General features: G+C 41.5%; 1 protein-coding gene across 2 annotated transcripts in view; it reads left to right on the top strand.

Moving 5' to 3' along the window:
* The window catches only part of ADNP2 (ADNP homeobox 2), a 15,441-nt gene extending 6,207 nt beyond the window's left edge, over positions 1 to 9,234 (top strand). For both annotated transcript variants that reach the window (XM_031056988.1, XM_005420951.2), the window contains exons 3-4: positions 718 to 807; positions 4,131 to 9,234. In XM_031056988.1, coding sequence (XP_030912848.1) covers positions 718 to 807; positions 4,131 to 7,067 — 3,027 coding nt within the window. In that variant the 3' untranslated portion in view covers positions 7,068 to 9,234. The remainder of the gene's footprint in view (positions 1 to 717; positions 808 to 4,130) is intronic.
* Positions 9,235 to 15,170: the final 5,936 nt, after the last annotated feature.

The raw sequence follows: 15,170 nt of genomic DNA, 5'->3' as shown, positions 1-15,170 counted from the left end.
CTTGGGGTTTTTTAAGTTTGTGCTTAAATATGTGTGGGTCTCAGAAATCTGGAGATGAATTTATTATTTTTAGGATAGTAGCTGGCATTGGTTTGAGGGATGTGAACTGCTCTGATGGGATTAATTAAAGAAGGCTGTAAGGACAGTTGGTTTCCCTGACACAGTTGTTGTAGACCCAGTAATATTGTGCTTTTGTAGCTTCGGGAAAAGCAGCTCTTGGAAATCAGCTTTTGTGAATGTCTCTTGTTTTTCCAAGTTAGAAGTGTAACAATGTTATGCAGATTTAATACTAAAACCTGTTGCAAAGTAAACTGCGGTGGTAAGTTAATAAAGCAATGAAGTAAGCAATGAAATATTACCAATGAAGGAGGAGGAAGGTAGGGAGGAAAAATACTTTGAGTGTTCTCTGTGAACTTGGCTTGAAGCAGTGGAATTGAAGTGTAAATATTTTCACTCCCAATATTATTTTCAGTAACTATGAAATGTTCAGAATTCCTACTCTGTTATTAGGCAGTCACATGAACAAATATTTGAGGTAAAAGAAGTCAAAGCTGGTCAAAGAAGTAATTTCTTTGAATGGCGTTTAGAGGCTTCCAAGTCATCCTCTGTTTGTGTGGGTTTTTCTTTTTTATTTTTCCTTATTTCCTATTGAGAATTTCTGTATATTCAGAACCGCCAATGCCTCATTTTCATTTCTTGTTTTTATTTTACTTTTAGAATCTTAAAAGTTTTGATGCAGGTGAAAACTACTTTTGTAACACTTCATGGAGTGATGTCTCTCCTTGGGAGCCTGTGGGCAGAAGGAAGGTATGTATGCTCATGACACAAATTCTGGATAAACGTGTTGTGTGGAGTTGCTGAATTTGACAATTTTCAGAAATCGGAATGCAGCTTTTTAATGGAAAAAATAGCTGTAATATTTGTTTTCTAAGTGCTGTTAGTCAGGGAATAATCTTACATTTCCTCTTTGTTTTTTCCTGTAATGCAGGTGGTTATTAGGACTTGAGTTACCATTTTCAGTCTTTAGGGATACAACTCTGAACATCAGAGTTTAAGATGTCACAGTAAGATTTTGCCTTTTTAGCCTAACCTAATATGTAGTCTTAGCATGGTCTTCTGTACAACATGACTCCTGTTTCATTGGAAGGGTGAAAATGTGATTGCATAGATGCAAGTGGATTAAGATGAAATTATTATTAGTGGCTTCGTCTGGGGTGGCAGTGGAAAACACTTTCCAGTTAGATTTGTGTATGTGAAACATCTTTTAGTTCTGTATAGCTAGACTCCACAAGAAAGGCAAAGGCAGGGTTGAGGTGAACAGTTCTGTAATTGTATATAGTAGCAAGTTTCTGAGATGCTGTGTCTAGAGCAGTGGAGTATGTCCAGAAAAAAACATAGACTTGTCAGTCTTGCTGAAGTCTTAGGGCCCCTCATGGCCTTCTTCTGGAAGACCTATCAATGAAATTCAGTGTGGAATTGATAACACATTGCTGCAGAACAGTTTGTGTTCCAAACTGTGTCTTTTGGATACTAACCTTGTTCTTATCCATTTTCTTGAAACAATTTTGGTTTATTAATATATATCATTCACATATCATGCAGCCTAGATTTGGGAGAAAAAAAGCTGGTTCTTCAGGATGTGCTTTTCCAAAGTTGTTGCCATAAGGGGAAAATAAATTGTTGCCTCCTGTAAACTCAGTAGGCTGGAGAAGATGTCTGTGTAAGTGCAGTTGGTGGTTTCCACCGTTTGTACTATTTTTAGGGAGACGTTAACAGTTCTGGCAGAACTTTGGTTTTTGGAGGATGTTCTGTCTTTCTGCATCATTCTAGGTTGTGGGGAATGTGAGACTACACAACAGAAAGTAGTACTATGTTCTTGGGTATGTTCTTTAAAGGAAGGTTAATTGAGTTTACTGTAATGTCTCTAATAAGGCTTCTTTTGGATTCCATTTATACAGTTGAAGGTTGGTCAATCTCCAAGATGCTTTGTTTTTCTTAAGTGGCTTGTAATTCTTATTTTGTCAAACTTTCTATAAAACTGGCATGCCATTGGTAGGTTGTGGTGAACCTGAAAAAGCAGATGGGTGAACAGAAAAGCATGCAAGGAGAACCTGCTGGCAGAATGGTTTGTAAAGTGTGTGGAAGAGCTCTTTTTCATACAGAGAGTATCAAAGTAGCATACTTCCATCTGCTTCTGTTCAGCTGAAAGCGAATTGTTTGGAATTTTTCCTTTGTCGTTTTACTCCTTCAGAAGTAGTGAGGTGTATCTTCTAGTAATGTTCTGTGTGATTCATTAGTTCATTAGTGTCAGTGGCCTTTCTCTAGGCAGGATACTTCAAGATTGATGCATCTGCTAATTTGCTTTGTTGCTGTTTACTAGCAGCTAAGATTAGGCACCTAAAGAGTATATATAGAAGATAATTCAGTGATAACTTAGCAGTGTGCTTCTTCAGCAGCCTTAGCCAGCCAGTGGCATTGTCTGACCCAGTCTTTTGAATTGGTTATCATCAGGAGATTCTCCTAGTGTGGTATTCATATTCTCTCTCCCAGGATTTTTCCTGGGGAAGGCAGCGAGAAAGCTCAGAGAAAGAAGGAGGAAAACAATTCTTATCTCTACTTTCTGCTCCTGTTGTTTGGCCCATGTGGATTGTGTTATGAGATTGTTTACCGAAATGGATTTGTTAATTGGACTCTGGTGATGATTGTTTGGTCTGATTGACCACTTGGGTCAAAGCTGTGTCGTGACTGTCTGGAAAGGGTCACGGGTTTTGCTTTAGTATAGTATAGTTTAGTATAGTATTAGTGTAGTAATAGAATGTAATATAATATAGCTTAATAAAGCATTTGTTCAGCCTTCTGAATCATGGAGTCAGAGCACATTATTCCCTGGCTGCGGGACACCCAGCATGGATACTCCTGGTACTGCTAGGAGATGGCTGTCTGTCTGTTGTCTGTAGATGGCTGACTGTAACCTGCATGGTTTATGACATGGCAAAAAAAAAAACCAAACCTCTGCACATGTTGTGTTGCTGTTCTTCATGGTATGTCAGTGAGAAGTATGTGGCAGATCTAACTGGGCTGGATGCTGTAGTGGCAGAACAGCTTGTTCTCTTTGGGTTCTGTTTCATGAGGTCAGAAATCAGTGAGGTGAAAAACATGTCTGAGGGAATAGACAGATTCCACTAGATTTTTGAGTGTGCAGATTTGTCACATGGATGTTGCTGTGACTGATTCTGTAGTTTTTGGCAGGAGCCAGGGTTAGGAAGTTGATCAGAAAAAATGGTTGATGGGGCTACCAGTTTTTCAGAAAGAAGAATATGGATATGAAAAGCGGTGCTGTCATGTGACATATAACTGAGGGAGCAAATCACTGGTTAGTGCAAGATAGATGTGTTCTTCAGCAGTTAAAATACTTTTCTGAGAGGAGTGTGTCTGCTCTATACTGAGCGTTTTCAAGGAAATTTCACAAAAAAATTCTATGATGGGATGCCCAGTATGTATGAGTTAATATAAATTGTATGTATGAGTTAATTCATCGCTGCTTTATCATAACAGGGGTTTTTACTACTTTCTGTTATTATTTTGGCTGCAAAAAAACGTTCTTTAAAAACTCTTTATGGCCTTGTTGGGAAGGTCTGGAGAGTTTTCAGCAAAGAACAGGCTGTTGAAAGACAGAAAAAAAAATCCTTGCCTGTTCTGCTTTTTGTCTTTTTGTCCAGTAGATAGGAGCTGGCCCTGAACTAAACAAAGCTTTAAAGGTGTCAAATTAAAAGGGGTGCTATTCCTAATTCCTAAGGCTTAACTTCTGTATATAGTATAAATTTCTGTCTTGTTCTGTGATTCCTGTATTTAAAAACAGACAGGCTTCAAAATTACTTCTTGTGAGCTATGGTAGAAGTACTCTTGTAAGGCTTCTTAGTAAATTATAATGAAACAAAAAAGGCACACAAATGTTTCTCCCCTTAAGTATGTAATCTTTAAATCTGCTTTTCAAAACCAGAAGAAACTGAGAAGATACATGCTGTACATCCAGTGAAGGCATTTCTGACAGCTGATAGTGCAGATTTAAACAGGTAACGGTGGCATAGGAACTGACAGTTTCTAAGTGGATGTCTTTCTTTGGTTTGCAGAGATACAGAACAAAACCGTACTGCTGTGGCTTATGCAAGTTCTCATCCAAATTGCTTACTTCCTTCAAGAATCACTTGCATCGTTACCATGAGGATGAAATGGACCAAGAGATGGTGGTTTCTTGCCCAAAATGCGCATTTTCTTCTCGGCCCAGAGTAGTGGGAGAACACATCTGGATGTTTCATTCGTTTAATAAACGAATACAGAACTATACAGTCAGCATTTTGGATGGCATGAAACAGTTTAGGAGTGACATCATAAACTTCACATGTCTAAAATGTCAATTCACAGACACCTTGTATTACAATATGAAGAAACATGTGCTGATGAACCATTTTGAAAACTTACTAAGTGCATATTTTGGCGAGAAATGTGATGAAAGTACACCGAATTCAGCTGAGTTCTACTGTAAAAAATGTAATGCTCCTGCGAACAGCCCAGATTCTTTAATGTACCATGTCTTGACAGCTGAAACACACAGAGACCTGGAGAACAAACTTCGATCTCTGATTTCGGAACGCATTAAGAAACCTGGACTTGTGAAACAAATGCATATTGCTCCAAAGACTGTCCCAGGTGTAGCAGCAGCTGCCCCATCTGCAGGGCCTATTGTTGTCCCAGCAGGTTCTGTGACAGCTCCAGCTTGCATCCAGGTTGCATTTCCACAGAATAATCAAAACCAGAGCATAGTGCACACACAAGCAGTTCAGAACACAGTTGGACCGGTGACTGTCCCAAGTGCCTCTGGCAGCCTCCCAAATACTGCCTGTGCTCCTGCTGCTCCATCCTCGCAGGTCGCTCTTGTGCCCAGCAATCCTCCCGTGGCTCAGAACAGCCTTGGTATTCAGCCTTCACCTTCGCAGGCTGTCCTTGTTTCTCATGGGCTTCATCTTAATCATTCTGTTGGGAACATAAATAGAGCTGTGGCCCCTGCGGTTCTTCCTGTTAATCAGCCCGTCAGGCCTGGGCTCTTTCCTGTTAATCAAACAATCGGGACTGTAAACAGTCTGGTTCCAGCTGGAACGCTCCCTGCTACTCAGCCTGTCGGCCCTATGAATCAACCAGTTGCTCCAGGAATTCTGTCTGTTAGCCAGTCACTTGGGAGCATGAACAGACCCATGGATCCCAGGGTCCTTCCTGTGACGCAGACAGTTGGGTCGGGTCTTCTCCAGCTTAACCAGCCTCTTGCCTCTGGGGTGGTTCCTGTCAGACAGCCTGTTGGACCTGGGTTCCTTCAGCTTAATCAACCTGTTGCCCCAGCACTTATCCCAGTAAATCAGCCAGTTCAGACTCCGGTTTCTCAAAGCACAGCTTTTTTGACTGCGGGCTCTATACTGAGGCAGTTGATCCCCACTGGCAAGCAGGTTAATGGGATACCTACTTTCACGCTGGCCCCCGTCTCTGTTACTTTGCCTGTACCTCCCGCTGGTGGAGTAGCGACTGTGACACCTCCGCAGGTGCCCATCCAGCTCGTGCAGACGGGGTCAGTGGCTCAGCTGTCCCAGTCGCCAGCCAATGCTCCCTCTCCGCCTGTGGTTCTGACCTCTGACAATGTATCCTTGCAGGCCTCCCTGCCTGCTCCTGAAACAAGCCAGGCTGTCAGACAGGCCAAACAGTGGAAGACCTGCCCTGTTTGCAATGAGCTTTTCCCCTCAAATGTCTACGAGGTGCACATGGAGGTGGCCCACAAACCACTTGAAGTAAAAGTGGAAGCCCCAGAACCTCACAAACTTGCAGCTTGCGCATCCTTTCTGAGGATGACAGAAAAGGCTATCCGGTGTTATGCTTGTAAATGTTTTCTCTGTGAGGAAGAGCTCATGAAGCATATCTTCATGCATGGCTTATCTTGCTTGTTTTGCACAGGTACTTTCTATGACTTAAAAAGCCTTGTGGAGCACAACAAAACTGCACACAATGGGAGAAAGGAGTTGCACGCGAGTTACAGCAACAGAGGAATTCAGCTAGGTAACGATGCTCAGGGTGGCCTTGTGTTCCCACACTTCGATTTTAACACAGTGCTACCGGATGAAGACATGGGTGAAAGAGAAGTACATTTGGCAGTGCTTGTTGGAATATATTCAACAGTTCTTGTCCCTGTTTACATCAAAGTGAAACCTCAGACTGCACAAGTGAACAGGAGATGCACCAGAAAAATGTTCACCTGTCCCTTTTGCTTAGGTACGTTTGCTGGTAGAGAAACCTATGAAAAGCATTTGAAAGAGAGGCATCATATAATGCCGACTGTGCATACGATTTTAAAGTCTCCTGCTTTCAAGTGCATCCACTGTTGTGGTGTGTACACTGGAAATATGACTCTGACAGCTATTGCTGTACATTTGCTCCGTTGTAGAAGTGCTCCCAAAGACACCAACTCGAGCCTGAAGATGCAGCTTGAGCGCACTGAGAGGAAGGAACTGCTGTTTGTGAATGGTGAGAAGCATCTTTCTGTGGTACTGAAGAGAAAGCAATCAGATTCCTGCTTTGTTGCAGAAGACCAAAGGAATAAGGAACAGCAGCCTCTGAGCTTAAGTACTGGCATAGCTCTGTCTGCAGAGAATGAAGTAAATTCAGGGGTAGTGCCTTTTAAACGACAAAAGATTAAGACTGAGTTGAGAAAACTTCCTTCTAGTGAGGATCTCCGCTTTCTAGCAGTAGATCCTAATCAGTATGATCACAGTTCATATGAGGCACAGAAACAGTTTTTGTCAGACTACTTTCACAAGAGGCCATATCCTTCTAAAAAAGAGGTGGAATTACTTTCCTTGCTGCTATATGCGTGGAAAATTGATGTTGCATCATTCTTTGGAAAAATGAGAAATACTTGCTTAAAGGCAATAAAACATCATGAACCCTCTGTGCTGCTGGGTTTCAGTATGTCTGAACTAAAAAACATTAAGCACAGTTTGAATTTAAAAGATGGACCATTGGATATGTAACCCAGCTTTTTGTAATAGCTAAAAGCAATCCGTAATTGCATACTTACAATTTAGCAGTTTATTATATTGTTTGTTTTAACTTGCAGACTGGCCTGTTGAAGGGTGCAGTAATACAAAAAGTATCATTCACTTGTGACTGCTATTTCTTTTTCTTCCCCTTCAGGCTCCTATTACATTTTTTATACCGTCATGTAAAACCCTCGTCCTTGTTAAAACCAAATTTTATTTTATTTTCTTTTATTTTTATGCAGTGTTGTCTTTTCTAAGTAATGAAATGTGTAATGTGGGTTAAAATAACAAGGTAAACTATGTGAAAAAGATGAATTTGATTATTTGTATTTTTAAGTCCTGATATTTTTGACCTGTTTCTGGTTTACCTACTGAAGCAGTGATTGCGGCCATTACATCCATTGCCCCTTCAAATTCCCAGCGTGCTGGTGGCTGTGAAATACATGGCATTGTGATTTTTTCCTCAGTCAGAATACCTGTGCCAGTTAAATCTGCTGATCTGTGGTTCCTGCTGAGTATTATTACCATAAGGAGCTTTTGGGTGCCCATTGGAGTGTTACAGTGAACTGAGTTGAAATGGTTGTGTTATCTGTTAAATAGATCTTGCTAACCAGAGGTGTTTATCCTTTTCATTTGGTGTTGAAGCCTGGTTGTTTACCTGTCATTCAAATCAGCATTTATTTTATTTTCTTTTTCAAAAGACAGAGCTGCTTTGGAGAGTGTCACATTACTTTGATACACAGGGTATATGGCCTCTGTGCATGTCACTTAAGTGTAGAAGCCCTATCCAAATATCACCCAAATATGGTGAAAAATCTGACTTTTTAAACTGCTGTTTTATGCAGTAGTAACTGAGCAGAGCCTACTCCCCAGCAAATTAGATCCCTGGCTTGAAGTCCCTTGGGTCAGAAATGGTGCAAACTGAACCTGGATGAATTGGTAGCATCAAGACTTTAAACTGTTGAGTACTCGAGCCCGTGATATTCATGTAGTGATTGGTTCTTGGCCTGTGGAGAGCATCACAGTAGTATAAACCCAAAGAGACTTACCTTCAGTATGGACTGACATCTCTGTTGCAGGTTACAGAAGAGCTGTTGGGAAGGTTCACTTGAGTTGAAGCACAAACTGGTGGCCACACTGAGGCCTTGTTGAGTGCTGTCCTTTCTGGATATGCTTGTTTTCATCTGGCTTGTCTAAGAGTGCCTCCAGTACCAACAGCCAGTTACATAATAAATAACCTGTAAGATGCATTGGTTTTATTTCCTTCTCTTCACCCCCCTCTCCCCACCCTCTTTTCTAAGAAGAAAAAAACGAAGTTCACTTGTGCCAGTGTTAGAAGGAAAGGGTGATATGCCCAAGCTGATTGCTGTTTTTAAGGTAGTCAGTAGACTTTTGCCCTGTGCTGTAGGAACTTTTTAAAGCAATACAAAATGTATTATTGCTATTTCTGAAAGGGCGTGACATGTTTAGCAGAATTTGGGGACTTCTTGCCTGAGGCTTTATAAGCTGTTTGGAGTTATATTTTGGATAAAATCATAATATTTTCATATTTATTGCATCAAAGAGTTTTAATGTGTATGTAACATACGGTTACTGCTATTTGGAAAAACCTGGTAATTTAATAGCAGTGTTAAACAAACATAAACAATATTTATGGGATCAGTTGCACGCCACCCCAAAAAGTGATTAAGAAACTGTGTTCTTATAGCCTCATAATAGCTCATTAAAAGTTAAAAAATAAAATATACTTGGCCAGAGCACACAGTTCATGAAACCTGTTCAGAGGGCTGTGAGTGAGGAAGAGGAATGCTCTCTGGAAGTCCTGAAATGTAGACATTTACTCTCGCTCTTACAGCCTCTGCCCTGTGAGCCCTGTCATCTTTGGGGCGGTTCTGCTGGTTCTGGTGAGACTCCAGGATGGGGGTTTGGCAGTGGGCATCTGGGGAAGGCTTACCATGAATGGGGAAAGATTGTAGAGAGAGCAACGTGGCTGTGGAGAGCTGGGAAGTCGTTTTGTGGTTCGTCCATGCTTGGGGCACCAAGGGAACAATCCAGTCTTACCAGAGTTTTCCTACATAGTGTCCAGTGTTGATATGAAACAGTTTATTTATTGGATTTTGATTTCACAGTTTCAAATAAACCATATTTTTAACTTTCTCTTAGGTGTGTGTGCAAATGATTGCCTATCCATCCTCTCCCCTCTTTTAATACATTCAGAGAACCTTATGTGAACATTTTTTGGTGCAAAATGGCTGTTGAAAGAGACAAGAGGAAAGTAAGGTGTAGAACTTTGATGTAGATGCTTCAGGTATATCTTAGTGCATTATAGTAATTGTGTATTATCTCAAATATTGGTAGCTGCATTTTTTCCTAGAGACTGATGCTCCTAAATATTGGATCCTAATTTGCTATCACTAAATCCTTGTGCTCTTTTAAGAGGGTACTGTAGAAATAAAAACCAGATGAATTTTGAAATGTGAAAGTGGTGACTGAGAACACAGTATGGTTGTGGTTTTCAGGAAAACCAAGGAGCTTGAAAACAGCCAAGTTAAAAATCAGTGGCTTTAACTAAATCAGGCTTTTTGCTGTTGGCTTCTCACAGGTGAAGTCGTTGGGATAGAGAGTCAGGAAACACGCTGCTGCCCCAGCCTTGGCCTCCACGTGGGTGGTGTGGTGGTTGCCTCTCTGGCACTTCTCTAAGGACAGAGCCTCATACTGCTGGGATATGGGAATGGGAAAACAGTGGAGCTGCCCCCTGCAGCAGGCTTTATGAATACAAGTCCTTGAAAAATGTGAAGGGAGCTCTGATCCACTGTGAAGAAGCCCAGCTGGGAAGAATGCTGGTTGGCTTGCAGGATGATTGTTGCAAGTACTTGTTTCCTATGGGACTGAAAAAGCCCCAAATATTCATGTATCCTGCTTCTGAAATACATTGGTCTGGAGAGGTGTCTGTGTTTGAGCAATAATACTTCGTTGTGGTGCCTTGAGTTTTGCGCTTGTGAAATAGTGTGGTAACTTATTACTTGAATATGTGCAGTAGGAAGGATTATTATTGTTATTATTATATTGGTCATGTTTCTTCTGCATATGCTCATGTGCTGGGAGTTAAGTGAATACTGTTTGTTGGTAAGCTGACATTTTGGAAGGGACCGATAACCAAAACACATTTGTGGTGGGTTTTCAATACTGTATTCCTCTGTGGAATGCTACCTACTGTCACAATCACATCAAACTTTTTTTCCCTTCAGTGTTTAAAATTCAGAAAACCTCAGATGCTTATTCAGGTAGCTGATGAATATAATTTTTGGGTTTGTGATTCTCAACAAAATTATCTATAAAGCTATAATGCTGCTGCAACTGGCTGTGCCATTTTCAAACATATTTCTCAAACTTGAAAACTTGATTGCAGACACCTTTTTGTGGGAAAGGTACTTGATATTAAGGAGGAAAGTACAGATACATGAAATAAGAAAGTTGCAATCTAATAGCAAGGAGGATGCTCCCCCCACAAAAGACCAAAAAAAACCACCCCAAAACCAAATAAAAACCAAACAATGAATCCTCCCAACCTAAAAGAAACAACCCCAAAACCTTAAGAAAATGAAGATGTTCATTGCTTTTTTTAGAAGTCAGGAGACCTTTAACTCCTCTGCGATGTGAAAAGGACAAATTGAGTATTCATGAATGAAGGAAGACTTTGTGGTGCTGCATTTAAAGTCTTAACACCTCACTTTAGTGCCTGCTGTCTCATTCTGTGTCTCATTCTGGCTGTTCAGATCTGACAAGCAACCATTTCTCTTACCTGGGTACCAGATCCCAAAACACGTGTGACATTGTTCTTTTTGCTCTGCACTTGCCTGTTTTAAGGCACTGAGTGCAAGGGGGTGTCTGTGGTGTGCTTACGGTGCTGCTGGTGTGCTTGAGGAGCGTGTTGTTCTGCACATAACCAGGAGCACGTGGGCTGTGTGCCCACCCTTTAAGTCCACATCAACTGCTGTTCATCAAGGTTTTACCTGGTAGCATGTTTCAGAGCAGCTTGTAATAGAATGAGGGGGAGTAGAAGTCTCAAGAATCTTTGCAGATATCATTTTATTTTGTCTGCTTGTCCATGAAGAGGGAGTGAGAGCAGTTCCTGTCATCCTTGAAGGCTGAGACTAGCAGGTGGGGTGTGGATTGAGCTGCACCAAGTAAGCCAAGGATGGGACAGCTGATAGTGTGTGTGTCATTGAAAACCATCAGGCTTGGGCATTTCTGGAGAAAGATCTGATTAATTGTATTTTCAGAGTTGGTGTCAATTTGACTTCTAATCTGATCAATTCTCTCACCCTTGCCTTGTAGAAGAGGTGCTGCATCCCTCTGATCGTTTTGTTGATCCTCTGCATTTTGGAGTATGAGCTCATTTTAAGGTAGCTGTCTGAACTGATCTTATTATTTTATTAATGCTGTGAAAAGTGCAAGTCTATTAGCTTGTTAATGGAGGAAAAGCTGCTAGACAGCATCAGTGCAGAGAAGAACCAATATTGTACATGAAGAACTTGGGTGCTGGCACTTCTTGCAACAGCGTCGTGATTTATAAACACACATGGATGAAGGTCAGCCAGCATAGATCCACCCAGCCCACTGCTGCTCAAGGCCAGAGGTAGCCTTGGCACAAAGGGAGGGTGACGAGTGACCACGTTCAGTGTGGAATCCTGCAGAGCCAGTTGGGTTCAGGGTTGTGACATTGAGAAGGATCAAGTGTGATGGGGCAGGAAGACATTTTTGGGTTGAACTTCAGCTGAGGGGAGGTGTGTGAGGTGGCTGCTTCAGGTACAAAGGGCACAGTCCAGGGCTGGGCAGTCTCTGTAGGAATCTGCCAAGTTCTGCAAAAATGTGTGTCCTGGGAGCGCACTGAAAGCCCAGCTAACAAGGGTGGGACTCCTGCTGGGTCAGGGCGTGGAATGGCAGTTGGAAGCTGAGAGGCAGCAGCTCCCTGTTAAACACTGCACCAAGGAAGGCCTGCTGTAGGTGAATTCCCAAAACACCTCTCAGTGAGCACAGTGGCTGTCCCTCCCAATCTGCAGTTTCTTTGTAAAGCCATTTTGCTGAACATGGCTTTGACCAGGTCCCTGCACGAGTGAGGAGTTCGAAGAGCACCTGGGGTCCCTGGATGATAGGGTGCTGTGGGAGTGGGGATGGGGGAGCCTCTCCAGAGCCTCTCTGAGCATGAGACCAAGCTGGTGCTGCTGCTCCAAAGGTGCTGGGGCTGGCAGGCCCTTGGAGTCTTGGACAGAGCAAAGTCCATCTCACAAGTGACACTTCTGCCACTGGATTCTTCAGATGCCATTTTTGTTCTTTAACAGATGAATTAGAAAGCTTGGACTGGAGGCTTTCTAATAAAAGTTGTTCAACTAAGAAGTAAAATGTCAAATATTTAAAAAATATTTTATTTTATAAATAATACAGATATTAAAAAAATGCACATAGTATTCTGAATGCTTTCATTTTGGGAAGGAGGAGGGAACCAGAACAACAACAGCAGCATTAAAGACCTCTTAATTATGCAAGGCGCTTGGGGAAACAGAGCTTAGCAAAATGATTTATTAATAGGGAAAAAAAAGACATTTTCTCTGAGCAGCTGCTTCCTACTATTTCTGTTGGCCTAAGGCACATGTTCCTCTGGGGCAGTGAGGTCAACTGTCATAGAAATACCCAAAAATCTTGGCAAAAACCTTGAAATGCCCCAAAATCCGCCATTTTTGTATCTTCTCCGTCTAGTTTTGGATTAGGTGGAGGAGAAATTAACTGGCAGTTTTCTGTTACTTGCATAAAACTTTTGCCTTATACTACTCTGTTGTTGAGCATTGTTAGATCTGCTTGTGTTTTTGCTGGAGTATTTGTATCATGCTGAGAAACATGGATTACTCTTTGGCAAATCTGAAGCTTTAAAACCTTTAAATACAGTGACATTACTATTAGAAGATGTTTAGCTGGTGGGGCCAGTTCCCTGTTCCCTCTCTGTGGGTAGATTTTTAAGGATATAGGAGGGCAAAAATCTGAACAGGTAGCTTTAGACAAAGGAATTCACAAACCCTATGAGCAGACCTAGCCAAAGGCAGAGGGATAAGTTGTGCTTGGAAATACTGTGTTGGTGAGAAGTCCTGAGAAGGATGATAAACCCTGCAAGAGGGGATTACTTGGTTGTTTTTTTTTTGTTTGTTTGTTTTTTTGGGGGGGGGGTTTGTTTGTTTTTGGTTTTTTTGTTGGTTTTTTGTTTGTTTACTTGGGTTTTCCTCCTTTCATCCATACTGCTAAATAAAAGTACGCTGTTTTCTTATTCTGCTTTGTATAATAAGTCAGCTGCAGGGGAGAAGCAGAGCATCGGTGTCAGGCATCCAGTCAAGGCTCAGCCCAGAGGCACCCCTGCCTCAATTTACCTCCTTTTTCTTTTGGACAGGAGCTAATATACATTGTGCCCAGGTGGTCACACATGAACAAACCAATGTGGCTCTCATTGGAGAGCGGGGCACTGTGCCCTGATGGTCATTGCTGGGGACAGGATGGACCATATGGTGAACTGGGGCAGGATACAGTTCTTGTCCTGGACTCCTCACTGGTTTTCCTAGTCCTCCCCTTGTGATGGCCCCCAATGCCAGATTGAAAATGGTGCTGACATCTACTGGTTGTTGTTCAGATATTAATGCAATAATTTGCTTTTCCCTCATCTTCTGAACTAAGACAATAATGCTGAATTTACTGTTACTTATTATAATTTCAGGTCTGCATGAGAGTTCTTTGAATGATCAGAGTTTTTTTTTTAATCTTTAAAATACTCGCTTCTTTGTCAACAAGCACTGAAACCTTGAGAGTGTGTCTGTGTTTGTGCCTGTGTCTGATTAATCCCTGAAGTACCCAGTTAAATGAACTCTTTGGATTGCTGGCAACAAAAATTATGGTTGTGGATTTGACTCATTTCCATGCCAACAATTTAATACATCCATACATGTCCTTGATGCCAGGTGTGCTTCTCAACTGAGAATTACATTCTTGGGGCAGCCCTGAGTAGGTTATGGTAGGCATCTGCAGGAGGAAATAAATTTACATAAAGCAAGAGGGACTTAAGCCTGTGCAGATTGGATATTCTTGAGATTGAAGTGGCACAGAAAATAGAAGTGAAGTTGCAGGAAAGTGTTAGCTTTAAACAAAAACAATTGAAAAATAAAATTCCCAAGGTGGCTGCATTCCTTCTAAATCAAAAGCAGTTGAAATGTAATTCCCCATGTGCTGTGATACCACCTACGGGATTTCTGTGGGGAACACAACCCTGACCACAGCATTTAGATTTTTCATCTTAGGGTTGAAGGTTTATTTTAAAACCACAAGAGCATGATGTCCTCCTGAGTCTGTCAAAACAAATGTTTCCCACTCTGTAGTTAGCTTTTTCTGTATTGAATTTCAGGAAAGTTGAATTCCTTCTCAGAAACTTTGGTGCGTTGCTGTCAGCAATTACAGACCTGAGCCCAATACCTCATATACCTCCTGCCCACAGAGGCATTTCTAACATGCTTAGTGCATATAGTATGCACCATAGATCTGCCTTGTAAAAAAATCATCAGAGTAATACAATCTGTGAAAAATCTTGTGTTTCTGCAGCCATCACAGTAGTGATTTTGAACCTGTGAAATCCATATGCATTTTGGAGAGCAGAGGATTTCTGTGTTAAAAGATTTGCATTTGGGAGCCATAATTAAATGCAAACTTCAAAAAATAGATCTGAAACTGTAATACTAGTCCTAAACTGCAGACAAGTGACCTGAGTGTTAAACATTCAAAGAAGCATCTGGGTTGTGGCTGTGAGTCTTTTATTAACCTGTACATTTTGGGCAAGACCTTTCATTCCACAACCTAGAAAAGGCCGTAATATATGACAGAAGATATGTACTCTTCAAGAATAAGTAGTAATGTATGGAATGCATTTTCAACTCACTTGATTCTTTCCAGACACAGAACTGTTGTCACTTAATTGTGGGTTGAATTGGCCAAGTAAAGCACAGAGCTGTCATTCAAGCCAGGAGGCTGCTGGATGTTTAGTAACCACTTTTATCCTGATTGGAT

Source organism: Geospiza fortis, unplaced genomic scaffold, assembly GCF_000277835.1.
Source record: "Geospiza fortis unplaced genomic scaffold, GeoFor_1.0 scaffold104, whole genome shotgun sequence".
Classification (NCBI taxonomy): Eukaryota; Metazoa; Chordata; class Aves; order Passeriformes; family Thraupidae; genus Geospiza; species Geospiza fortis.
This window is presented reverse-complemented; position numbering and strand designations above follow the sequence as displayed.